Genomic DNA, 24,802 nt, shown 5'->3' on the forward strand with positions numbered 1-24,802 from the left:
TGCCATGGTTGGGAGATGTGATTTGAAAGACATGGACACTGTAGGCATTAGACCTGTCTAGTGAGTACACCTGACCGCAGGTGTTGGTGGGGGCGGGGGGCGGGCAGTTTGGGACAGAGTACGAGAAGAGGTAGGGGGAATCTAGTGAGGCTTTTGGGGCTTGGGTCAATTGGCAGGATTGGGTAAGTGAAGTGGGGGTCGGGGTCACTACCCTAACAAAGGAATGCTTTTATACAGGTGAATCAGGGATTATTGAAAAGTTAACTTTGAACTGTGGAGGAAGCCAGTTGATTGTACTACCCTTATTATAAGCTTTTGCTTCTCAAAATCTGTAACCCAAACCTGTGTTATACCTTCTTTATATTCCAAGTTAAAGAGGTAGAGAGGTTTAATGCTAAGGAAATATGACACCGCTTAATTCCCAGCTACTAGAGTTCTGATCTGTATTCAGATAAGGAAGGTGATAGAAAGGAATGAAGAGTGGAGAAATAAAATGGAGTCACTATGGGGAAGCTGCCAAATTATTAAAATCAAGTAGGTTGAGGCATAAGGAAACGATTCTATTCTTGCTTTAACTAGCCTGGGAATTTAAACTTTTCAGTTGTGCATCCATGCCTGGATGTACATGAACTCCAAAGATAACCATCTGTCCAACCCAGTTAATGACCCAGACCACTGGACACCTGAAAGATTACCACCTCAGATCAGAGCAAAGGCTAAGAATGCAGGGCTGACTCTTCTCAAAAATGTACTTTTTACTATAAAAACTCTTAAAACTTCTTTCTCCTTCAGGATACTCTGGGAATTGCCTAGTTTCAGGTTTGCAAACCTAGACACTTGAATGAAACTTTGCTATTTTTAATTTTAGCAAAGCCTCCTGATTCATTTGAACCTCGTTGACAGGAATTAATGATTTTGTGCATTAAAGAGTCAGGGGCAGTACCATGCACTTTACATTCACTTACCTAATTTTACAGATTGGGAAAACAATCACCAGGGAGATTACACAATTTGTCCCACCTCACACTGGGTTTACTCTGCAATGCCCGCTAAACATGCTACTTCAACTCATAGGGGTAATTCATCCCCGCCTCCCTCAGTTTAGATCTCCCACCCAACATTGCTTTGGTAATACCCGTTTCACAACTAAAAAATAATTAGGATCATCTACCAATAAAAGCCCAAACAGAGTGGAGAATTTTAAAATGTTATTGTTTGATGTAATCTATTTTTCCCATGTTTCACTCTTAACTGGAAGACCTGTTCTCAGCCCCATCCCCTAACTTTACCTTAATCTTTCACTCCGATTCATAAAAAAGTATTACGAATGCAATGATATGAGTAAACATAAAATAGAACAAAAGTAGTCAGACACAAGGGTACATATTGTATAACTTCATTGATATGCAATACAAACTGGCAAAATTAATCTGTGCTATTGGAAGTCAGGAGAGCGATTATCACTGGGGAGACAGGGAATGACTGGGAGACCAAAGGGGTTTTTAGGGTGATGGTCATGTTGTTTATTGATCTGATTGTGAATTATATGGATGTGTTTAGTTTGTGAAAATCCATCAATCTCTAAACACATATGCACATTTTAGTATGTATAATGAAACCCTAATCCCCCAACTCCCCACCAAAAAAATCCTCATAACCCCACTAGACTATTGTGCCTCTCAGGTAGGTAGGTACATGGCATTGTGCTAAATGCTGTGAGGAGCGTAAAAGAAATGGAGATTAGTGGTTGCCAGGGGGTGGGGGTGGGAAACATGGGGAGTAACTGCTTGACCAGTATGGAGTCTGATTTTGGGGTCATGAAAATGTTTTGGAACTAGACAGAAGTGGTTGTACAACATTGCATTATGCTAAATGCCACTGAATTGCTCATTTTTAAATGGTTAGTTTTATGTTCTGTGAACTCCATCTCAATTAAAAAGGAAAATTGGTTCACCAAGTGCAATGTGGTATTCTGCTTTGGATCCTGAACAGAAAAAGGAAGTTAGTGGAAAGACTGATGAAAATACAGATAGTTTGGCCAAATTAACTGATAGTTTTTTTAATTAGTTTTGACAAATGTACCATAAGATGTTAACATGAAGGGAAGTTGGGTGATAGTTATATGGGAACTGTCTGTACTCTGCAACTTTTCTGTAAGTATAAAATAAAAAGTAAAAAAAGTTCCAAAGTAAAAAGTTAAAAAAAAAAAAAAAAAGAAGGCCGTGGGCCACTTTAACACGATCTCACTTTCTTTTTTTTTTTTTAATATATTTTATTGATTATGCTATTACAGTTGTCCCATTTCCCCCCTTCTCTCCCCTCCACCCTGTACCCCCTCCCACCCACATTTCCCCCTTTAGTTCATGTCCATGTGTCATATTTATGAGTTCTTTAGTTTCTACATTTCCCGTACTATTCTTGCCCTCCCCCTATCTATTTTCAACCTACATTCTATGCTACTTATTCTCTATACCTTTTCCCCCTCTCTCCTCCTCCCACCCTCCTGCTGCTAACCCTCCATGTGCCCTCCATTTCTGTGGTTCTATTCCTGTTCTAGTTGTTTACTTAGTTTCTTTTGGTTTTGCTTTAGGTGTGGTTGTTGATATTTGTGAGTTTGCTGTCCTTTTACTATACATGTCTTTTCTTTATCTTCTTTTCTTAGATAAGTCCCTTTAGCATTTCATAAAATAAGGGCTTGGTGATGATGAACTCCTTTAACTTGACCTTATCTGAGAAGTACTTTATCTGCCCTTCCATTCTAAATGAGAGCTTTGCTGGATAGAGCAATCTGGGATGTAGGTCCTTGTCTTTCATGACTTGGAATATTTCTTTCCAGCCCCTTCTTGCCTGTAAGGTCTCTTTGGAGAAATCAGCTGACAGTCTGATGGGAACTCCTTTGTAGGTTACTGTCCCCTTACCTCTTGCTGCTTTTAGGATTCTCTCCTTCGTTTTTACCTTGGCTAATGTAATTATGATGTGCCTTGGTGTGTTTCTTCTTGGGTCCAACTTCTTTGGGGCTCTCTGAGCTTCTTGGATTTCTTGGAAGACTGTTCCCTTTGCCAGATTGGGGAAGTTCTCCTTTATTATTTGTTCAAATACGTGCTCAATCTGTTGCTTTTCCCCTTCCGATTCTGGTACCCCTATAATTCGGATATTGGAACGTTTAAAGGTGTCTTGGATGCTCTTAATCTTTTCCTCAATTTTTTGAATTCTTATTTCGTCATGCTTTCCTGCTTGGTTGATTCTATCTTCCTTCTGGTCCACTGTATTGTTTTGAGACTCATATTCCTTCCTTTCACTATTGGCTCTCCTCCGCGTGTCTTCCTGCATCTGTTTTATGGTAATCTGCATTCTTTCATCTAAATTTCGTCCAAAATCCACCAGTTCCGTGAGCTTTCTGATCACCAGTGTTTTGAACTGCGCATCTGATAGATTGGCTAATTCTTGGTCGCTCAAAAGGATGAGTCCTGGGGGACTGATTTGCTCTGTTGAAAACATGGTTTTTTTTCCCCCTGTCTCTCCTTTTTTTTTTTTTTCTTTCCGGTCTGGTTGCTCTTGTTACGGTGGGGCGCGGAGCCTTAGGTGCTCACCAGGGCAGGGTACCCCGGTCGCTAGATTGTGACGTTATGTGTGGGGGCGGGGCGGGAGCGGGAGCGGGGCGGGAGAAAACAATGGCGGTAGTTCCGTTCCCCTGGACTCAGACCCTTGTCTGGGCTTCCGGGCCGCAAGTTCTGCCCTGGTCCACAATCGCTGCCCCTCTGGGTCTGCCAGCGCAGCTTGCGTACTCAGGGATCACCGCTGCCTTCTTGCGCCCCCGATGGCTTTTGCGCCGATTTTGCGCCAAACCTTCCCCCGACCTCCGCGCGCCGCCGACCCGAGCCAGCCCCGCGCCCGCCCGACTGGTCTTCTCCTACCAGTCCGGATGAACGCGTCTACTTCAACTTCTTGGCTGCCCGACTTCCATTCAGATAAATCCTCTGCCGGATCTGGGTGTTATTCTGATAGTAAATTTTTGTTGTAAATTATTGGTTTTCTAATCTTGGTTGTACGAGGAGGTACGGTGCGACCACCTATTCCTCCATCTTGCCGGAAGTCCAGACCACAAAGGCAGGATCTCACTTTCATAAGTTAATGGTAAGATCTCGAGCAAGCCACTTCTCTCTGACGAGCCTCAGTGTCCCATCAGTAAAAATAGGTTAGGTTGCAAAAGCAATTTTGCATGAGTGAGAATGTAACCGTTTCATCCTCCAAATCCAGATCAGAATCTCTAGGTATGAAGGGCTGTGGTTAAAAAAAGATGAGAAACATGACCTTAGCCTAGTAAGGAATCTCCAAAACCCAGATACCACTACAGGAATGAGAGAGGTGAGAAAAACTGATGGATGACCTCAAATACGCTGCCCAGTTCTTAAATTCTGTACTCTTGAGTCATAGTCCTCATTGTTGGGAAACATGACTTTTCTTAGGTAAGGCCGGGTAAGTACTAAAGCCATGTGGGAGTTCTTTTAAGGGTTCCTTCTTGATGAGAGCCTTATGTTGGAATAGTAGCAGATTAGAATAGATGCTATGGTGAGCCCTCTTTAAGCAGGATTTGACTAACAGTGAATTTGACTTTATGTATGGATTTGATTTGATAGGAAACAGCAAGGGTCTGAAACAGCAATGTTTCAGGAAGATCCACTTGGCAAGCAGTACAAAGGGAAAGCTAGGGGAAGCGGAGATGAGGCAGGAAACTGGGCTCAAAGGAAGCCACAGGAGTCCAGATGGGGCTTGAGGGCTTAGCCAAGTGATGCTTATGGGAATTCAGAAACAATATTTTTCAAAGAAAATATTATTTGTCTATTTTTAGAGGGAGGGGAAAGGAGGAAGAAAAACATCGATTGGTTGCCTCACATGTGCCCCAACTGGGGACCAGCCCTGCAATCCAGGCATGTGCCCTGACCAGGAACGGAACTGGAGACCTTTCACTTTATAGGAACCCACTGAGCCACACCACTCAGGGTCCAGAAGCTGTATTTCTGCTCGGGAGAAGGGAAAAAAACCCACTAGTCTAAATGACTGTTGGAGTTGTATCTTTGTGAAATGTTACTTATAAAGTCATGATTTTTTTTTTTTATTTATTTATTTTTAAAGATTTTATTTATTTATTTTTTAGGGAGGGGAGGGAGAGAGAGAGAGAGAGAGACAGACACACACACACACACACACACATCAATGTGTGGTTGCTGGGGGTTATGGCCTGCAACCCAGGAATGTACCCTGGCTGGGAATCGAACCTGGGACACTTTGGTTCCCAGCCCGCGCTCAATCCACTGAGCTACACCAGCCAGGGCTTAAAGTCATGATTTGAGAAAGCTATGCAGATTAGGGAACACAGCGCCAGACACAAAGCAGGAACTCAACAATGTTTGCAGTTGTTAAGCATCTGGAAGATGGGGTGTCCAGCAGAACCATGGAAAGCTCTTGTGGTGGCTGAAGTGCAGCTCCCTTGCCTGTGAACCAGCAGCACCTGCTGGTTACCCAAGGTGTTGCAGGATCCCGTTTCTAGCAAGATGGGGCCGGGCCCATAGCCCCAAAACTATGTAGGGCATGATCAGATGTGCCCCAAAAGCATACCACAAGCAAGCAGGGTGAAACAGGAGTCATCATTTGTAACAACAATGTTCTTTATTTGTACAAAGCACTATAATTTTCTCAACATTCTTCACTCATTATCAACAAATTTTTCACTGTATTAATTTAACAATTAACAGTGTCAAACTACACTTCACTACCTGTCAACTGCCTTAGAGACAAACAAGTGCTTGGAGCACTAAATGAAAGAAAGGGAAAAGAAACCCTAAGAAAGGTCAACAGAGGTACTTTAGAAGCAGTTAGAGGGGATGGTTGTGATGGGGTCGGGTGGGGGGATTAAATTCCTGAGCACCATCCGATTTCCCTTAAGGTTCACAGAAGTTTACAAAATCATTTTTAAAAGACATGAGATTAGAACTAAGAAAGCAGAGGAACCTGCACTTTGGGATGTTAAGTAGGTTATCAAAGTTCCTGCACCGGCAGAGTGAGAAGAGGAGGAGAGGGTGGGGATGGGGAGTGGAGGAGAGGCAGGAAGTGGGAAGCACAGAAGGAGAAAGTTGTGTCTAGAAGAAATAAAGTTAGGAGCTTGTCATGAATTGGAAGAATGAAAAGCCACAGTCACAGGTCTGGGAAATGAACTACAGGAAGAGAAAGCCTGGTATTTTATACCTTCCAGGAGGTGACAACAGACTCTAAAGCTGCACAGTGGCAGGGAGTGAGGTGCATCCAAGACCATACCATCTCTTTTGTAAGTGGAAGACATTGGCACACTTGCTTGACTGATGCCCGTCTATATCGAGGATTTAAAAGCTTATGTGCCCAGAGTGCAGCCCCCCGCAACAGGTCAAATGCCTACAGGCAATCTAGAAGGGTCCTAAGCCAAGCGGGTCAGTACAAACCAAAATGAAATAATGTCACTGTCGAGTGAAGAAACTACAGATTTCATTGTTCTCCCACAGCCTTTCGTCGTTTCTTGAAACTATGCCATTTCCACCACGTGTAATAAGCTAGCATTGCCAAACACTGTACAAACAGGCTGTCCATGATCTAAGCCCCAGTTTTTCCTGAGCCTTGACTGCCTCCTGTGATTCGGAACACAGCAGGTGGCATGGAAATTATTATTTTTGGTGGAGGTGGAAGGGCACTGGGAATCAAAAACTGCCTAATCACATAGGTAAGTAAACAAGGTCAAGTTGATTATCAGTTCGGAATCCCTCTTGCCAAAAAGCCATAACCTTCAGACTGATTAAGCAAAGCAGGATTCTGCTACTCAGAGGCTCTGAGTTTGGGAAGCGCTGGTTTTGATATTTCTAGCTAGTTTGCATTTCCATCTTCTCAGGCTCTTCTGCCTAAGGCTGCTCTGCCCAGTAGGAAACAGCTTCGCGCACACGTCACCACGTTTCCCAGTGGTGCCTTCCAGAAGCCACAGTCTCCTCACCCTCCTCAGTTGTCCACTTCCTCCTCCTCGTTCTGTTCTTCTTCTTCCAACCGTTCCTCGTCTTCATCATTGTCCTCATCCCTACTCTTGTCTTGCTCTTCTGAGTCTGTTTTTCTGTCTTTGTCCTTCTTCTTTTGCTCAGAAGCTTCCTTCTTGCCTTTCTGCTCCCTCCTATAGGCTGTAAGGAGGAAGGAGGTGGTTAAGAGGCAGAGCTGAACCAAGCCTGGAGCAGCAGCTAACTTCACAGTATACCTGTGGCCCAGGAGGAAAAATAACCTGCCCGGTATTACAAAACACACCTCAGACGGCGCTAACTGCAGTGTTTCTGAGTCACATCCAATACTTGCTCTTTGTGCTTAAAGGGACCCACGCTGAGAAAGACTTGGGAACTTTAGGACCAGGTGAGCAGGTCACACAGGATGAACCTCCTTGGCTGAGAAAATAAAAAGCTCCTTACCTTCCAGAGCTTCTTTTAACGGCGTAACAAACCGCTGGAACTCCATTTCCTCCATGGCTGAGAGCACATCGCTGGCATTCAGCGTCTTGCGTTTCCCTTTCATTGCAAAGTTGTTGGCACTGAAACAAAAAAAGAAGAAAGATTAAGGGCTGTCAGATCCTCTCCTGCCGCCTATGGCGTGGGTGGAAAAAGGAGCACCCAGAGGTGCAATGGTTAAGCCCATGTCTTAGATGCACGGAGTGCTGTGACCTGGTAACTCCCGCCCCCCACCCCCGTACAAAAGGGTTCAAGCAAAGTTATTTTGTTCCATTTCCTTCAGAACTTGCAAAAACCGGGGGAGGACTCTGAACCTCCCTCCAGGAGGTAGGACGAAGTTACTGGAGTTTGTGGGCTCCGACCCAGGGGTCTCTCTGCGCCTCCCTCACGCCACAGACCCAGTTAAGCTCTGGCTAGCCGTGCCCGCCGCCTCACCAGGATGTGGCATACAGCACGAAGACGCTGGCGGCACGGGAGATGGCGCTCCGGGCCTCCTTGGAGATGTTGACACCGTCCGGGAGCTGTGAGAAGAGCGGAGGTTAGCAAAGCTGCCGTCCCAGGTCCCGCGTCCCGCTTCCCGCCCCTGCCCGCTCGTCCGCCCTGGTCCATCTGTCAGCCTAGCTGCTCACCGCCTCCTTGATGATCCTAGTGATGACAGCGTTGGGCAGGTTTAGGTCCTCGGGCCTCTCCGCCATTGCCGCCACCAGGGCTGCACCGCCGCCTCAGGCCTCCTGTTCAGACTGCCACAGCGTCTGGACTTCCCGCGTCGCCACGGTCTGACCCAACGAGGCTTCCGTCACAACCCACGTTACCCACTGTATCCCATACTGCCCCGCGCGGTGTAGCCTCCCTAATCCACTGGCCCCGCCTCCGCCTCAAGTTGCCGGGGCAGCCGAACGTTCCTCGCCGCTGTGGTTTCGGTACGCCTGGAGTTCTGTCCGGCCCCACCGACACCCCATGTCCCTTCCCAAGCTCATTTGTCTTCCTCACGCCACCACCACGTCTGGCGATCATCCCCCCCCAGAATAAGTTGGGCTCACTGGGGCTTCCGTTTCCTCCCCATAGGGCTGTGCGCTGCTGCCGGGCGACGGCGCATCCCGGCGCGTTGCCTGGTGGGGGTGGGGAAGAAGAGGGGGACTAAGATGGTGGGGCGGGGCTCCTTTGGGCGAGAGGCGGGGCCTGGTGGGCGGGGCCCATAGGCCTCATCACCGCCCCTGGAGGAACGTCGTTTAACCACTGGGCTGCAGCTCCCAGCAGCGTGGCCAAGCGTGGATTCCACAGAACCGCGCCCCCGCGAGGCGGGATTCTCATTCCCTTTTACCAGAACGTAGCAGGGAATCTTTTTTCAACTCTTACCGGAGCTGATGTTTATTCTTAAATAATTACACCCCTCCAAACTTGGTAATAATAGTATTAAGGAATACTGTTACCTAGAATTTTACAACACAAATTAATTTGCCAGCAGAGCACCAGTGCTGGCAACATAGAGATGGGCATGACTAGACGTCAGGGCTCAACTCGGTCTCCTGAGGTAATGAAAGGGCGACAGGCAGGTTGTGAGAATAATACACCACTTTCTCATTCAAAAACAAACCCTCTTAGAATTTTTTTTTTTTTTTTTAGTTTTTAGAATTGTGCATCGAACATCCTTCCCGGTCAAAGGCATTACCATAGATAACTTTACAATGGCTTTTTAAGTTGTATCATTTTCATATTATGTAGGTAGACATTGTCTTCACTCCCATCGAGGACTGCTTTTTTTTTCCATGAAACGTGTCTCATCACCTTTTTGTTTTCCTGCTTTTGATAATAGGTAAGAGAAATACTTCCCTACTATGAGAGAAAGCAGCAGCGATCTGAGGATAAATGGCAACCGAAACGGCTTCAGTTAGAAACTGTAGGATCTGGTGGGAAAACTCCACTTGGATGATACGGGCTTGGTTTAAAGACGTCAGCAGATGCTCAGCGTCAGTCAGCTGCTGTCCCGTTGGAACTGGGCACACGTGTTAGATATTTTGATCTCTGAAAGGAGCCAGGAATCTGGACATTATGGACTATGTCCATTAAAAATAATAGCTCAAAGTACATCCTAAACAAAAGTCATAGGACAGGTGCAACCCTAGGCCAATATTTTGCTATCTTTGGTCTGATTAAAAGTCCTTTAGAACAGGCACTTGTTTTGTTACTGTTCTCCATGCTTATAACAGGTTCCCTCACGTATTTGGTAGTCAATAAACATGTCAAATGAAAGAAAGTAGAAATGGACACTGTCCTTACAAAGTTATTATGAGTCAGGTGGTAGCGTTTGCATAAAACATTTCTAGAGAGAGAAAGATGATAACATTTATTGAATACCTATTACATTACCACACACAAAAGTACATTTTTCTCATTTAATGCTGCTCCAATCCTGTTTAGGGATTTCCTTTCCTCTACTTCAAGTGGGGAAACAGGCTAAGAGAGGTGAAGTCACTTGCCTAGGACCAGACAGTAAATGAAAAGCCGATGGCCTCAAGTTTGCTAGATTAGCTGTTTGAGCAAATCCATTCATTTCCAGTGCATATCTCAGTGCCTGTATGAGACTTGGAGCATATTGAAAAAGGCAACATGTCTTCCAAAATTTTGAGCCATCTAAAGTACTTCTGTAACTACATTCATTGTTTTTTGACAAGACTTTTTGGAGATGGTGCTATGTTCTCCCCAGTGATTAATAAAGGGGAAAAGGAAAGGATGCTGATATTTATTCTGAACTATATGCCAGACCTTTTAATGTCCGTTAACTAATTTTTGTAATGACCCTGTGAAATAGACTTATCCTCATTTTGCAGATGAGGAAACTGAAGTTTAGATTAACCAATCTTACTGGCAAATTAGGAGACCTTCTGAAGTCGGTCTGTTCCCAAACTCTTGCCACTTCACTTCACACTGTGATGTTTTCTTATTTGCTTGTTACCCAGTTCTTAATTATTTTGTGACTACGATTTACCTATAAGCGTTCAATGGGAATATTTTATGCTTTGAGTCCAAATTAAGATCTGGCTAGTGTGTAATACTCCCTAATTATGTGGTTGTTTCTCCAAAGGGCTAGAAAGCTGCAAGGTCGGCTTTTGTCCTAAACCATTTATACCTATGGACTTGCCAGATGAGAGCCAGTGGGATGAAACCACCTGTGATATGGCTGTTTGTCAGCATCCACAATGCTGGGCAACCATCCGCCGGATTGAGAGGGGCCACCCTCGAATCTTGGGCTCACCCTGCGAAATTCCTCTGGATGTTGATGGTGAATTTGCCAGCCTGTCTCTTTCCTTACAAGATCTTTGAACTATTTCTGTTTGTCTCCCTTTTGTTATGTTACATGTTTTCTTCTGGTCTGTTTTCTCAGACAAACTCCCAGTGGTCACTGTTGTAAACATCTCTGATTCCTGCTTGCCGGCCAAGAGACGTCCTCATCGTCGTTCACCAGGATTTACCTTCACCAAGCCTCACTCTTTACTGTCTCGGGGTTCAAAGTTTGACTCCAGATTTCAAGGCAGGTAAATTACCATGGCATCTTCCTTTAAGTGCCTGCTATTGCAAAATTCTGGGTTGACTTTCTTTACCCTTGTAGAAGGCTTTGAGAAAGCTGAGTTAAAATACTAGTTCAGTGAAGGAAGTGGTAAATAGGCAGAGGGAAACTAAAAGAAAGCATTCTTATTTGTGTTCTAGGAGTTGGTTAAAATGGGGATTGTATTAGTTTGCTAGGGTGCCATACATACAGTGTGCCACAGACTGAGTGGCTTAAACAACAGAAATTTATCTTCTCAAACATTCTGGAGGCTAGAAGTTCAAGATTAAGGTGTTGGCAGAACTGCTTTCTTCTGAGCCCTTGCTCCTTGGCTTGTAGGTGGCTGCCTTCTCCCTGTGTCTTAACATGGTCTTCCCTCTGTGCGTGTCTGTGTCCTATCTCCTCTTTTTATGAGCACACCAGTCCTATTGGATGAGGGCTCACCGATGTGACCTCATTGTACCTTAGTTACCTCTCTAAAGAGTCTGTCTCCAAATACAATGAAAATATGAAGTACTGGGGGTTAGGGCATCAACAAATGAATTTTGGGGGATGCAATTCAGCCCATATCAGAGACGATCTCATTAACTTCTGTGGGTCATCAGAAACTATCATGTTGTCTTTCTTATCTTTTATTTTTAAGTATGAAACTATAGGCTCCTGAAGGAAGAAGCAATGGCTTTTCCTTTTGAGCATCCTACGAAGTTTAGGTACTTGGTTAGTGCTTGCTGATATGTGAAGTTAAAGTAAAGGTATCTGTGGAAATCTGACCTTTAACATTTGAAGACCCTGTTGCCTGGAATCAAAGCACTAGTAGTGGCTGTTGTAGTGATTTCTTGTCTCCTATTCCATTTTAAGCAGCCCTTGGTGATTTTTCTTAGGCTAAAGATAGTGTAGGAAAGGATAGGACTCCTTTTAGGTTCTCTAGGACTCAAACCCTGAAAAACAGTGGCTTTTCCCAGGCGGGGTCTGTGAAGGCCAAGACCAAGATCATTTGTTCAGTCACTCCTTGAATTCACAGGTATATCTCAGTGGGGGCTGCTTTCCTGGGCACTGGGGATACAGTGGTGAACAAGATAGAGTCTTTACCCTCAGGGGGCTTTCAGTCTAGCTGGGGAGGCAAAGACTCATTCATTGTGATGAGTGTAGCAAGAAGAGCGCCCCCTAGGTGTGTGGACGCTCATGGGAAGGATCCCTAACCCAGGCCGCTGCCTTCGGTGTAGGTGGTATCTTGCCTAGACCTGAAATTAGAGCAGCTGAGTGAAGTGGGGGTTGTTGGTGGGAGGAGCACAGGAAGAGAGTTCTAGACTCCAGAAATAGCACATGCAAAACCCAGAAGGCAAAAAGAAATTCTTTAGGTATCAGGAAAAAAGTTTGCTGTGTTTAGAACATACAGCAGGAATAGGGAGGATAGTGGTCAGAGGTAAGACGGGAAGCTGAAGTAAAAAGCAGGGGCCTGCTTCATGTAGGACTTTGTAAGTCAGGCTAAGGAGCAGGCCTTTATCTTATATCTCCTTTCAATATTTATTCATTTATACATTTAACATTAAAAGAAAATAAAATAGCAAGTGGTTAGAAAATATAAGAGGGTAGTATTCTTTTTTTTTTATTGTGGTAAGTATACACAACATGAAATTTACCACTTTACCGTTTTTAAGTGCACAGTTCAGTAGCATTAAGTACATTCACAATGTTGTACAACCATCACCATTATCCATTGCTGGAACTTTTTCATCATCTCAAACAGGAACTCTGTACTCATTAAACAATAGCTCCTCATTCCCTCCTCCCTCCAGCTCCTGATAATCTCTATTATATTTCCTATCTATGAATTCACCAGTTGTAGGTACCCCATATAAGTGGAATCCTACAGTATTTATCCTTTTGTGTCTGGTTTATTTCATCTAGCGTGATGTTTTCAACGTTCTGTGTTGTAGCATGTATCAGAATTTTATTCCTTTTAAAAATATTCCTTTGTGTGTGTATGCCACATCTTGTTTATTTAATATGTTTTTGGACATCTCCATCAAAGGTGCTTAATGAACCTTTATTGATGGTCATGTAACCATCTGTAGCTGGGGAGAGAATGAGGCATAGGCTGTGCATTCAGTTTGATCCACCACATAGTCGTGCAGTGTTTGCAATGTGCAGTGTCTGTTTGGGAGCTGTTCCGCAAAAAATGAACAAAACTCAGTGAGATGGCAAGACCCTACATTCATTCGGTAAGTATTCAGTCCAAGGCTTTCTATAAGCAGAAGGCTTTTCCTCATAGCACTCATTTTGTCATCCTGAAAAGTCCTTTGTATCTCAGTCTCATGTTCAGAAACTCATTTTTTAGGCCTCGGAAGAAGTTACCCGGCAAAGATTTGATCAACTGTACTGATAGATCTTTCAAAGTAAGTAACAGATTGAAAAAGGTATTTCCTCTGCATCTTCTCTTTACTAATGGAAATAAAACACTTGACTTTGTTTAGCATTGCTTTTTGGAATGGCTGCAATCTGAACGATGATGGTCATGATGATGATGATGGTCATGATGATAATGATGATGACTACCGAACATTGGGCCCTTACTATATGCCAGGCTCTGTGCTGATGGCTTTACATGCTGTACTGTTTCCAGAAATCCCAGATACAAGTGGGGTGGATCTGTGGCAGTTTGGCATATGTGAGCATTTTGTCTCTACCCTGCTTAGAACGTGTTCTGCTACTAAGTAAACACTGTCATCTCACAATACAGGGAAATTAGAATGCTGGAACGGCAGACCTAAATTGGGCCCTAAGGTCATCTACTCTGATGACTTTCCAACATTTTTAGCTGTAACCTACAGTTAGAATTACGTTGCGCAACAAAAATGTCATGGAACAATCCTCACCCTAACTAAGGGGGATGTACTCTGAGGTTTTCTTTTCTGTTTTATTTTGTTCTATTTCATTTTTAAACAATGTATGCCACAATCCACTCAATTTGATTCGATGACCTATTAATAAGTTGCAATTACAGTTTGAAGAACATCACTATGGTCTATCTCATATATTTTACAGTTAAAGAAACAGGCCCAGATGGGAAGTGATTTGCTAAAGCACATAGCTAGTTAGGAGCAGAACTAAATTAGAGTTTAGGAAGGAAAACCTGTCCATTGATATATCCATCTACGATAAGAGAGATTTGCTATTCTTTGCAGTCCTGTTGATGCTTTTTATTTTTTCATGAGATACGTCACTTTTCAGTGTCACGTTGTGGGGAGTGTGGGGAACTAAGAGAGGGTAGATAGGTTTGAATGGATGAATGAGCAAAGCACTCACCTCTTTGACCACTTCGGAACAAGAGGGTTAGGTTAAATGAGCTTTAAATTAATTATTTGAGTAGATAATACATGCACATGATTCTAAATGCAGGAACAGGTTTACGGTGCAAAGAAGTCCCGCCTGTTCCCCCGAGCCTGTCAGTTCCTTTTCACGGGGACGACCTTGTTCTTAGCCACCCCTTTCCCACTAGGGGCATAGATTAGATAATTTATAAGGTTTCCTGGGGCAATTGGTGTGTTAGTATTTTAAAAAGCTAAATATGAAGAGAGTTAAGACTTTCACTTTTATGTAGACGCTATAATTATAGATAGGCTAAAAAAAGTAGAAAACTTGCTTTTGTCTCTGTCAATGCCCCCCTACTCCTAAATTGTATTGTAATATCTCCAGAGAATCTGAGTTTTTGGAGTGGAGTGGCTGGAATTAGTGTTCCCTTAGGTGGGCTCCAAGGTACCCTTGTGTGGGGTGGGGTTGGGAGTTGCTGAATGCCACCATAATGTCACAGGAAGCGGGGAGGCTGTTCACTTAATAAATGCTTACTCGTACAGTACCTGTACTGATACCTGGTTTCTTAGGGGAATGTTATGAAGGTGTTTGGGGGATAGGAAAATGTCTTTTTGTTATCTTGTGAGCCACCGTACCCTTCTGCTTCCCATCATAATTGAGTCCTTGGTTTGGTACTGAGTGCCATCAGGAACTGGTACCTTCAAACGATACATAGGCTTTATATTTTTCTCCTAGCTTCCAGTGCTAAATTTGAATGAGACACCACTTCCTTGCCCTCAAGATGTTAGAAATATGGTTGTAGTCTGGATCCCCAAAGAACCAGAGGACCGTGTTGGGTGAGTGTCACGTCCAGAACTAAGAGGTCTTTCAACTCTTACCTTTTACAAAGCCCTGCTGTCCTCTGCAGGCCTCCTTTTATGGTCTCCTCTGCAGCCACCTCACTGCAAGTAGTAGGAAGGACACAACCAGAGGAGGTCACAGTCTCTTGCATCTGCCACTTGCTACACTGGAATTCTATTTTAATGCACTTTGAGATTCATGTCCTGGGACTTCTCTGTGTGAAATTCTGTGTGGCAGTAAATAGTGTACAAGATAGGGCCCAATGTATTTGTGAGGTCTGATTAAGAAACAAATGCTTTCTGACTATTAGTTTTTCTTATTAGCCATCGGCAACTAGTGAGAAAGTTTTTGGTGAAGCACATGAGTCTTTGGCCTCAACCCCAAGGCCCAGTAGCACAGTGGCACGAAGCAAACAGCACACGGAGCTTGGATACAAGCTGAATGTTACCAAGATCACTTGGCAAAGGCCCAAACAATTTTTGGAATAAAGTAGTTTTTCTTTCTTTTTTCACAAAAAGATTTTACTTATTTATTTATAGAGAGAGGAGAAGGGAGGGAGAAAAGAGAGGGAGAGAAACATTGATGTGAGAGAGAAACTGTTGCCTCTTGCATTTGCCCTGACTGGGGACCAAACCCACAACCCAGACATGTGCTCTGACTGAGAATCCAACCAGGGACCTTTTGCTTTTGGGATGATGCCCATCCAACCAAGTCACACCACCGGTCAGGGCAAAAGTGGTTTTTCTTTTTTGACTGCTGAGACTTTCAATTTCTTGTTGAGTGACTGTTTAGATGATGAGACTTAAGAATTTTTTAAATTTTATTTTCTTTTTAAAAAGAGAACCTGTTAGTGCTTCTTTATATATGCATTCTTTATGTGTGTATATGTACATGTATGTGTGTATAGTGTGTGTGTATATGTGTGAGTATAGTGTAAATAAACAAATTTTTAAAATCCTAAGGTTTCACTTCCTTTCATATAAAAGAAACCTGGATGTAGGTGGGCCAGGGCTAGTAAGTCAGGTCCATGTGGTAATCAGAAACCAGAGTTCCTTCTAGCTTTCTGAGTCATCATCCTTATCCACGGCTTCTGTCTTCTAGGGTGCTTCACAGGGGATTTTAAGGTCTAAGCGACTGCTAGGGCTCTAGCCGTCATAGCCATGTTCCAGGCAAAAAGGAGAAGGAAGACAACAGAGGGAAAATAGTTGAGCATCTTCTCATGCAAAATACTGAAATTCAGTGGAGAACCAAATAGACGTGGTCCCTGTCCTTCTGCAGTCTTTGGTGGTGGGGATTCGGGCATTACAGACATCACCAGACCTGCGTACATAATTGCTAATCTGGATTAATGATATTAAAGGAAATAACTGGGTTGTATGAGAGAATCGTGGGGAACCTAATTTAGATGTGAGGGTGGGGGTCTTATTTTAGCAGCTTCTGGGCAGCAGGTACAACTGGACTCCCAGCCAGCCATGCTTGAGTATTGAATAGCGGATAGAAATCTTCATAGTCATCATTCACAAATATTCTTGGTATTTTTGTTTAAGATGCCTGGAAATAACTTGTGGTTGTTCTTATTTCAAGTCCAGCTGAGAAGCATATTGTTCCCAGCCAGGACAGGAGGAAGAAAAGAAAGACATCTACAGTGGTGAGTTTGATGCTTTGGCCAAAGCTTTATGATGTTACTCTATAGAGTTTGTTTTTGTTTTCCTTTGAGCTATGTTCCCCCTTCCCCTGGTCTCTCTTTAAATGAACAAAATTTGCAAAAGAAAACCCCTCTTAAGAAATGATTACCAAACCATTTGTGTTCAGAGACTCTTTTTCCCTACCTCCTTCCTGTAGGAAGGCGAAGAGCATCGCCTTGAAGAGATGTTAGGAGGAACTGTTGGGTGTTCCGGGGAAATTTTGAGTCAGTTAAAAACTAATTCCCAGTGTGGTGGAAATAGAATTTCAGTGGACTGAGAGTTGTAATGGGCCTGGGCTTTTACGTCTAATACTACCATTTGTTGGTCAAATGTAGCCTTGAAAAGTCGTAGAGCCGGAAGGCTGCCACGTCCGTGAGAATAGTGTCTTGGTCCATTTTTTGTTCATTGCTGAATCCCAGCCCTAGCCCTGTGCCTGACACGTGGTTTTCCAATAAGTGTCTGTTCAGTTCAGTGAATAAGTGAATAACCTTTTGGGGGGAAAATAAACAAAACAACTAACCCCTGTTGTGATCTGAATTCAGCAGTAGGGTTGGGGAGCCAGAGAGGGCGGAGTGTGGTGGCCCTCACAGTGCAGAGTGGGGAGGGCTGCTGCTGGACTAGGTCTGGAAGCCAGGGGTTGCAGGTGCCAGGGCTGGGTTGGGAGGCTGGAAAGCGGGTGGGAAGTGGTGCTGAAGAGAGTGCGTCAGCGAGCTCTTCCCGCTGTTTCTCTTCCAGAAACACAAGCCGTCTCTGGTTCTCTCTGGAAAGCAGAACTTAGAAGCACAATTGCAAGCTCAAAGGATAATTGTGCCTCCCCCGTCCCCAGTACACTTTTTTGAGCAATTAAATTCAGAATTCCCACCTTTCTGGAACCAGTCTGACATATTACCTTGGTATCTACTAAATGAGTAAGCATCACGTAAGCCTGTGGGAGAGCCAGGGCCCCTGCTTTTCTTGTGGCTGAGAAGGGTCAAAGCAGTGTGCTCTTCTTGAGTCGGGGGGCAGAAAACCATCACCCTACTTGTTCGCTGAGTTCTTAGACTTAACAAAACGCAGTGGTGCTGATAATCGCCGCCATTTATCAAGTACTTTCCATCTGCCCGGCCCCGCGCTAAAGAAGCTCGTTACACATATTCGTCATTTAAATCTCCACTAGGAGGTACACGCAGTCACGTTCCTCTTTTTATCCATGAGTTACAGATAAGTGGGAGGCAGAACGGATTTGTGCTTTGGAGTGACACAACCTTTGTATTTTGTATCAAAACTTACTGGCTTCGTGAATTTAGGTAATACATTTAGCTTCTTTAAGCTTCCTTTTCCTTGTCTGCAAAATGGGGACAGTAATACCTGTCCTCAGGGTGTTGTAAGGATTCACTGGTATAACGCACATGAACCTTACAGATAGCAAACAATCCACCCAGCTATAAGTCCACCTGCAGGCTCTTAGTGACTGAGCGCCTGTTGGTACGGGCCTCTTGGGCCCAGAGTGGACAGGTCTTCAAATTTGCACCCCTTTTCATGTTTTCTCTCAGCCACACTCTCCAGGAGGAGCTTTCGCTGAGTGTCTGGCTGTCTCTGTCCCCTTCAGTCTTTTGTCAGATGAAGAGAGAACCTCCCCTTGTCTGGAGATGAAGACGCAGCTGGCCATGATGAAAAAGAAACCTCCCCTGGAAAACAGCCGGCCTGACAGTGCCATTTCTGCGAAGATGTTTTTATCCGTACACCGCCTCACCCTGCAAGTAAGAGTTAGGGAGCCTCGAGCAAGATGTCTGTGCAAACCCAAGTTCATCTATCTTCAAGGCACGAACAGTTGACTTTCTATTCCTTCTTTTTCTTCTATCCGTCCACTCTGGACTGAAGCCCCACAGAAGGCCTGGGCTGTATGCAGGTGAAAGCAGAAGTGTGGGAAGGGGCTGAGGGGAGCAGTGTTCTCCCTCTCTCACCCTCACTTCATCGTCTCCTACCCGTTCCCCTGTCCAGGCTCGTGGTTCAGTGCTGCGCATGCCAGGTCCTCAACAGCGCGTGTTGCTGAGGGGGATAAATGCATTTGGGGAACACATTTGGGAAAGGGTCCTGTGGTAGAGTTTTGCTTTCTTTCTCTTTCCCCAGAGACGAGCACTGAGATATCCTGAACATATAAGGAGATTATATTATAACCTGAAGGAAGAAAATAGGTTTTCTGGTGCTGCCAGATCTGCAGGTACCATTCCCTTAGCCCACACGCTCATACTTGATCTCGGTCCAAATTCAGTCATGTTTGTGGCCATAGTCACGCAGACAGGTGGAACTCAGGAAACTACGATTTCAAGAAGCAGCCACCACCACCGCCTCCAAGCCTGCCCCGGCTTGGTCCTGACCGGGAGAGTCACCACTGTGGAACAGGGCACAGCAAGCAGCCCAGGGGGAGGGTGGCAGCTGTCAGGGAGAAGAGGGTCCAGCTGCTTTTCTGGTCGCAGGTGATAGGAAGCAGCAGTGGCCCCAGGAGAGGCAGCGACAGAGGGCGTTGAAGACGCTTACTAAGAAACAGGTAGAGTGGCCCCGAGGGGTCGCCTAGGACTTGCTGGGCCGGGAGACGTGGGTGCCCCTGGAGCCGGTAGGGGTGTGTGAAAGGTGGGACCCCCCCTGTGCTCTGTCTGGCTATAGACACGATGTTCCTGTTTGGACGTAGATATTAACTGCCTTCTTTTAGACTCTTTTCGAAAAGTTTTCTTCACTTCCCAAAAGTCCTAACTCCGTTCTTCCTCATGCTGGTTTCAGGAGGCTGAAGAGAAATCCAAGAGTGACTCAGGGAGCCACAGCACTTCGCATAAACATTTAGGTGCCATGGTTTGTGACCCGTGTTGTGGTAAGGAGAGTGTGGGTTCAGAGTGACTGAGGCCCAGGCTAGAGCGGAGGGCAGGAAAAGCTGAACACAGTTGTCGTGTGGGAACCTGTCTTACCAGGTATTCAGAATTCTCCTTGGGATGTTTTGGCTTGGCTACCATCCTCCCATCAAACATTTACTAGGCGAGCAAGCGGGGCCAGATGTCTGCTTCACACGGGATTTGAGAGAGGACCACGAGCATGAGTCAGAGCCATTTTCCCTCAGGCCCGACTTTAGAAAAGGCTGAGCAGTTTGAGGGTACTGAACAAGCCCCTGTTACTGAAGGGAAGACCCCAGAGGGCCCACTGGTTGATGAGGCGGGGGAGGTCTGGGCCCCTCACTGAAGCCCCGAGAGAGTTCTAAGGAAGCAGAGTCTGCCCCCACCCCCCCCCCACTGCCTCCTCTGCCACAAGTTAATCTCTGCAGCCTGAGGCTGAGATAATCTAGCCCCACCTAGGGGGTGGGTAGCAAATTCTTGACAGGCGGCCCTTTCCCTCTAGTGTTCATGCTGGAGATAAGATGGGTATCTCGCTTTTTGGGGGAGTTCTTATCATGTCTGAGCTGAAGGATATGCTTACCCCTGTCCTGCTGACATTTCTCAGCTGGGGTGCAGAATGGGAGGAGAGGAGGGAGAAAGAATCCCCCTAAGAACCTTCTGCCCTACTTAGACCGGACACTGCTGACTGTAATGTGAAAATGACTGCTTAATCATCAGAACTCACTCTCCAGCCCTGGGGCACTGGGGAGGGTGGCGGGAGGTGTTACCCGGGAAGAGAGCCGCTCTCTTGGTTTCTTTCCCCATCCCACCGCTCTCTTGGTTTCTTTCCCCATCCCACCGAGCTCTCTGATACCAACGGTGTCCTCTGACTCGAAGATCTAAGAAGGCTCCTCACCTTCCCACGGGAGGTAGACCGAACCAGGGCTGTGGCCCAGGGCAGGAGGTGACTTGTCCAAGGGTAGCACCCCATCCAGGGTGATCCACACCCCTGAATTCCACTCTGGCGCCTTTACTGTTTCTGATACCTCCAATAGGAGCAGTTTTACTTGGGTGAATGGGGTGCCCCTTTGAATCATGTGCTTAAAGCGGTAGGCTGTCGTCATTGAGCTGAGAAAGGCCTTATGAAAGAGACGATTTTTGCATTGGAATTTAAGTACGTGTGAGAGTTTTCCCGAGAGGGCAGAGAAGTCCTGGAAGTGGGAATAACCTGTGCCTGGGCATCCTGGCGCAGCATGGCTGCTCAGGGACACGGAGCTGTCCACCGCGGCCACGTGGTTGGATGTTTATGGGAGAGAGGAGGGGAGGGGCTTGTGTAGCCTGCCCAGATGTTTCACCTCTGTCCTCCAGGTCAGTGGTGCTCTGCCTTGACCACACACTAAAATCAACGGAGGAGCTTTTAAAACCCTAATTCCTAGCCCTGGCTGGCGTAGCTCAGTGGATTGAGCGCAGGCTGGGAACCAAAGCATCGCAGGTTCGGTTCCCAGCCAGGGTACATTCCTGGGTTGCAAGCCATAACCCCCAGCAACCGCACATTGATGTCTGTCTGTGTCTGTCTGTCTGTCTGTCTCTTTCCCTCCCTTTCCTCTCTAATAAATAAATAAATAAATAATCTTTAAAAAAAAACAACCCCCCCCAATTCCTGGGCTGCACCCCAGATCTATTAAATCAGAATTTCTAGTGTTGGCACCCAGGCCTCAGTGTTTTTAGAACTCTCCGGTGTTTCAGTGTGCAGCTCATGTGGGAACCAGTTCCAGCAGAGACCCAACAGAAGTTAGGAGCAAGGGAGTTCCTTGACTGGCTTTGCCTTTTAGCATACCTCTGGTGGCAGCTTGGAAGGTGTTCATTTAGAGAAAGGGAGGCTAAGAATGGAAAGAATGAGTACATTTCAGGACTAGTTGGGGATAAAGCTGAGGTAAACGATTCTCGAACCAGAGCTTTTTGAGGGGAGGGGTTTCGTTTTCAGAAACCAATGTGGGTACATTAGGTGTGGCGCAAGAAGGGCAGAGGAGCATTCACAAACGGAAAAGGTAGACTCAGGGCTTCCTTTGCTGTTATGCTGTGCAGGTAGCTGCTGCTTAGGTTTCTTAGAGGAATCCTGGGTCTTGCCACACACACACTGCACCTTAGTCTCTAATTCTGTAGTAGATGTGGGCACAGTTCCAGGTGAACAGAATCACAAATAGAACTCAGAAAGCCTAACTCCCTTTTAGCTGCCTCTAAACTCCTGCCTTGTCCTGGATAGGGAGTCACAGGTAGACTAGGGGATCAATTAGAAGTCCCAAAATAGGACTGAAGTACATATAAGAAGAGAGCTGAGTTGACTTTGTGGTCCCTAGGTCACAGAACTCTACCAGGTCAGGAAAGTGATGAGCAGCAGCAGCAGATGAAGGAAACTGGCCCCACCTCGCAACAGGTGAGCGTGCCTGAGGGCCCCCCTGCGAGGGCCCTGTTTCAGTTATCCGGTGCCGCCCAGCCAACCGCCCTGAAGCCGAAACCACAGCGGTTGGTTATTTCTCATGACTCTGTGGGTTGCCTGGAGAGTTTGCCTGGTCTGGTTTGATGTCACTCATGCAGCCACATTCAGCTGGAGGTTGGGCTGGGCTGTTGGCCCAGGTGCCTTGGTTCTCTTCCATGAGTTCCCCACGTGGGGCTAGTTTGGGCTTTTAACAGCATAGTAATCTCAGGCAGGCACTTGCTTAAGGGATGGACCTAGAACTGGAAGTGTCACTTATGCCACATTTTGTTAGACGTCCCCCCCTCAAATCTAGCCCAGGTTCAAGAAGAAAGGAAATCAACCCTCTCTCTCTTGATGGAAGGAGCAGCGCGTGTGTACGGGACTGGGAGGAGTTGCTGGCAGCCACGGTTGGAGGCAGTCTGTCCTTAGCTGGCAGCTGGGAACGGGGGCAAGTGGGCTTTGGCTTCATCCGGATGGCCTGGAGGGCAGAGACTGTGTGATACAAGCCTCTTCTCTTTTCAGTCTCAGGTGGTGGGGTTTTGTCCTGTCTTAGATGTTCATTTCTCCGAGAAAAGCATAATTTAGATAAAATGTTGAGTTTCCTTACCCTAACTCCAATGGATCCCACAGGATTCCACGGAGCAACCACAGAGGGACCGTGCCGAGAACTATCTGGACTCCTCCCCCAGCGAGCAGAGTAAGTCGCTGGGGTGGAAGGACCTTAGAAAGGGGCTGAGGACAGGCAGGGAGAGCTAACTGTTTGTTGACCAGGCTGGTTCACCTCCCTGGATGACATGGTCCTCATCCCTCTGGAGGGTCCTGAAGACACCCCAGCCCTTCCTTTTCTGTCCCACACTTGTCACAGTTAGCTGCGAGAAGGCGACAGGCACAGGTGATGGCTGGGTCTTCTTTTAGATTCGGAGTCATCCAGTACAGAATCCACTGACGAGGACATCAGTACAGAGGTAGGGGCTGTGCCAGAAGAGCAAAAGAGGACCTCAAAGGACTTTTCAGCCAGCTCATCTAGACTGAGTTGGAGCCCTGAGCTCAAGCTCCTGAGGATTCTTCAGCCCACTGATGATGATGAGGAGGAGGAGGAGGAGGAGGAAGAGGAGGAGGAAGAGGAGGAGGAGGAGGAGGAGGAGGAGGAGGAGATCCAAGGCCCTGGGGAGCAGAGAGAAGAGTCTCCGGAGGCAGAGGCAGAAGTCATGGCTGAAGAGCCTTATCCACAGCAGGGTGCTTAGAAATCTGAGGACAGCGACCTTGGACGTAAGGGCTAAAAGGAGAGGGGACTTCTCCCTGCAGCCTTTACCAAGGCCTGAGCTCTGGATTCTGTTTTCTTCATTCACCTCTACTTGCCTCTAAAATAAGCGAGGGAGAAAGAGCCCCACCCGTTTAAACTGCAGTTGTTTCTTTTCCATTAGGACCCGAATAATGTGTGATTAAACATAGCTGCTGCTTAATCAAAAGAGTCATTCTCTGTTTCTGGGAGATGGGGGCGGGGGAGAGATTTCTTGGCATCTCTTTTCTGGGTCGCTTTTATCTCCTCTCTGAAGCTCTGAAAGGTTTCCAGTTGCAGGAAGATGAATTTCACCTGAAGGAACCCCTACAGTGTTCCTAACTCTTCCTCCCATCCTTAGGAAATGGCTTCTTTCCAGGGTGGCATCCACGTAATTATTCAATAATAAGTGTTGTGTTAAGTGTAATACTCCTCTGGATGTGCTGCAGGACTCATAAGAACTGGAAAGAGGCTGCAAGCTGCAGTTCCTAAACTACTGAATCTGCAGGAACATTTCCCTGATGCTCATAAAGACTCAGGATGGTTGGAACTTGATTTTTGGATTTTTTAAAATGTTTTTGTCCTTAAACTTTTTAATATGAAAAATTTCAAAGTTACGTAAAAGTAAAGAGGATAATATAATGAAATTCTTACCTACCCAATAAAAGCTCTGGGCCCTGTGCCCCATGAGCCCTGGCAAGGGCAGTCGGAGACCCAGCATTCTCAGCGGCTCTGCGGTTGAGGTCCAGCTTCCTTCCACAAGTCAGGGCTGGGGAGAAGAAGGGCATCCCCACATATCAGCCGTACTCACGGGAACTTAGCCTCAGCAGCCAGGTAAACTGGCGGCAAGATGAGAAACGATGACATCCTGTCCTGTCTGAGAAGACAGCCCTCTGACTTGGAGTTGGGGGTGAGGGAGCACTGTGTTTTGGGGTTGCAGCAGCCTGGCGTGGAGTTCCTGTCTCACTGAAGTCAGGAAAGGGGGGCCCCTACCATAGATTCTTGCAGTCCTCACTGAGCTTTTGTAGAGTTTCTCGAACAAATATTTCTTCATTTGCTGGATGCCCTTAGGGTCATTTCTAGAGACTTAAAAAAGTTAAAAAAATTTTTTTTTTCACTATTTCCACTGAAGAGCAGTCCATGAAGCTACTTATACTGTTAAATCAGAGGTGGGACTCTGGGCGGGGCCTGAGATCTTTATCTAAGGAGAAACCTGTCCGTCATCAGTTATTTGGTTACCCTAAGTACAGTTCATGCAAGAAAGGCAGATTAAATGTTCGACTCCTTCTTAGCATTGTCTCAAATGTAGACCATGTTGTAA

The 24,802-nt window shown here is 45.9% G+C and overlaps 2 protein-coding genes across 2 annotated transcripts; one reads left to right on the top strand and one right to left on the bottom strand.

The window, feature by feature from the left end:
- Nucleotides 1–5,645: 5,645 nt before the first annotated feature.
- POLE3 (DNA polymerase epsilon 3, accessory subunit) lies at nt 5,646–8,591 on the bottom strand. Its single transcript, XM_028526600.2, has 4 exons — nt 8,135–8,591; nt 7,941–8,026; nt 7,470–7,588; nt 5,646–7,190 (listed from the first exon to the last, which is right to left on the bottom strand). Exons 1-4 carry the CDS (start codon nt 8,198–8,200, stop codon nt 7,018–7,020), a joined length of 444 nt encoding a protein of 147 aa, XP_028382401.1. The 5' UTR covers nt 8,201–8,591; the 3' UTR covers nt 5,646–7,017.
- Nucleotides 8,592–10,575: 1,984 nt separating this feature from the next.
- Nucleotides 10,576–23,299, top strand: C3H9orf43 (chromosome 3 C9orf43 homolog; the record flags this gene model as incomplete). The annotated part of the gene is made up of 13 exons (XM_036020128.1): nt 10,576–10,785; nt 10,888–11,038; nt 13,388–13,445; nt 15,097–15,197; nt 16,786–16,849; nt 17,631–17,794; nt 18,475–18,625; nt 18,996–19,086; nt 19,343–19,413; nt 19,644–19,704; nt 22,084–22,160; nt 22,833–22,899; nt 23,118–23,299. Coding segments are annotated over exons 1-13 (1,389 nt in total), but the record flags the coding sequence as incomplete, so codon positions are not given.
- Between the last annotated feature and the right edge of the window lie 1,503 nt (nt 23,300–24,802).

The sequence above is a fragment of the Phyllostomus discolor genome, chromosome 3, assembly GCF_004126475.2.
Source record: "Phyllostomus discolor isolate MPI-MPIP mPhyDis1 chromosome 3, mPhyDis1.pri.v3, whole genome shotgun sequence".
In the NCBI taxonomy this organism is placed as follows: domain Eukaryota; kingdom Metazoa; phylum Chordata; class Mammalia; order Chiroptera; family Phyllostomidae; genus Phyllostomus; species Phyllostomus discolor.

Excerpts from the sequence above, each read along its gene's own strand:
- POLE3 (XM_028526600.2), bottom strand. The coding sequence starts at position 8,200 with ATGGCGGAGAGGCCCGAGGACCTAAACCTGCCCAACGCTGTCATCACT. Across the intron at positions 8,027-8,134 it reads CTAGGATCATCAAGGAGGCG|CTCCCGGACGGTGTCAACAT; the intron begins GTGAGCAGCTAG and ends CTCTTCTCACAG. Across the intron at positions 7,191-7,469 it reads GTTAAAAGAAGCTCTGGAAG|CCTATAGGAGGGAGCAGAAA; the intron begins GTAAGGAGCTTT and ends TCCTCCTTACAG.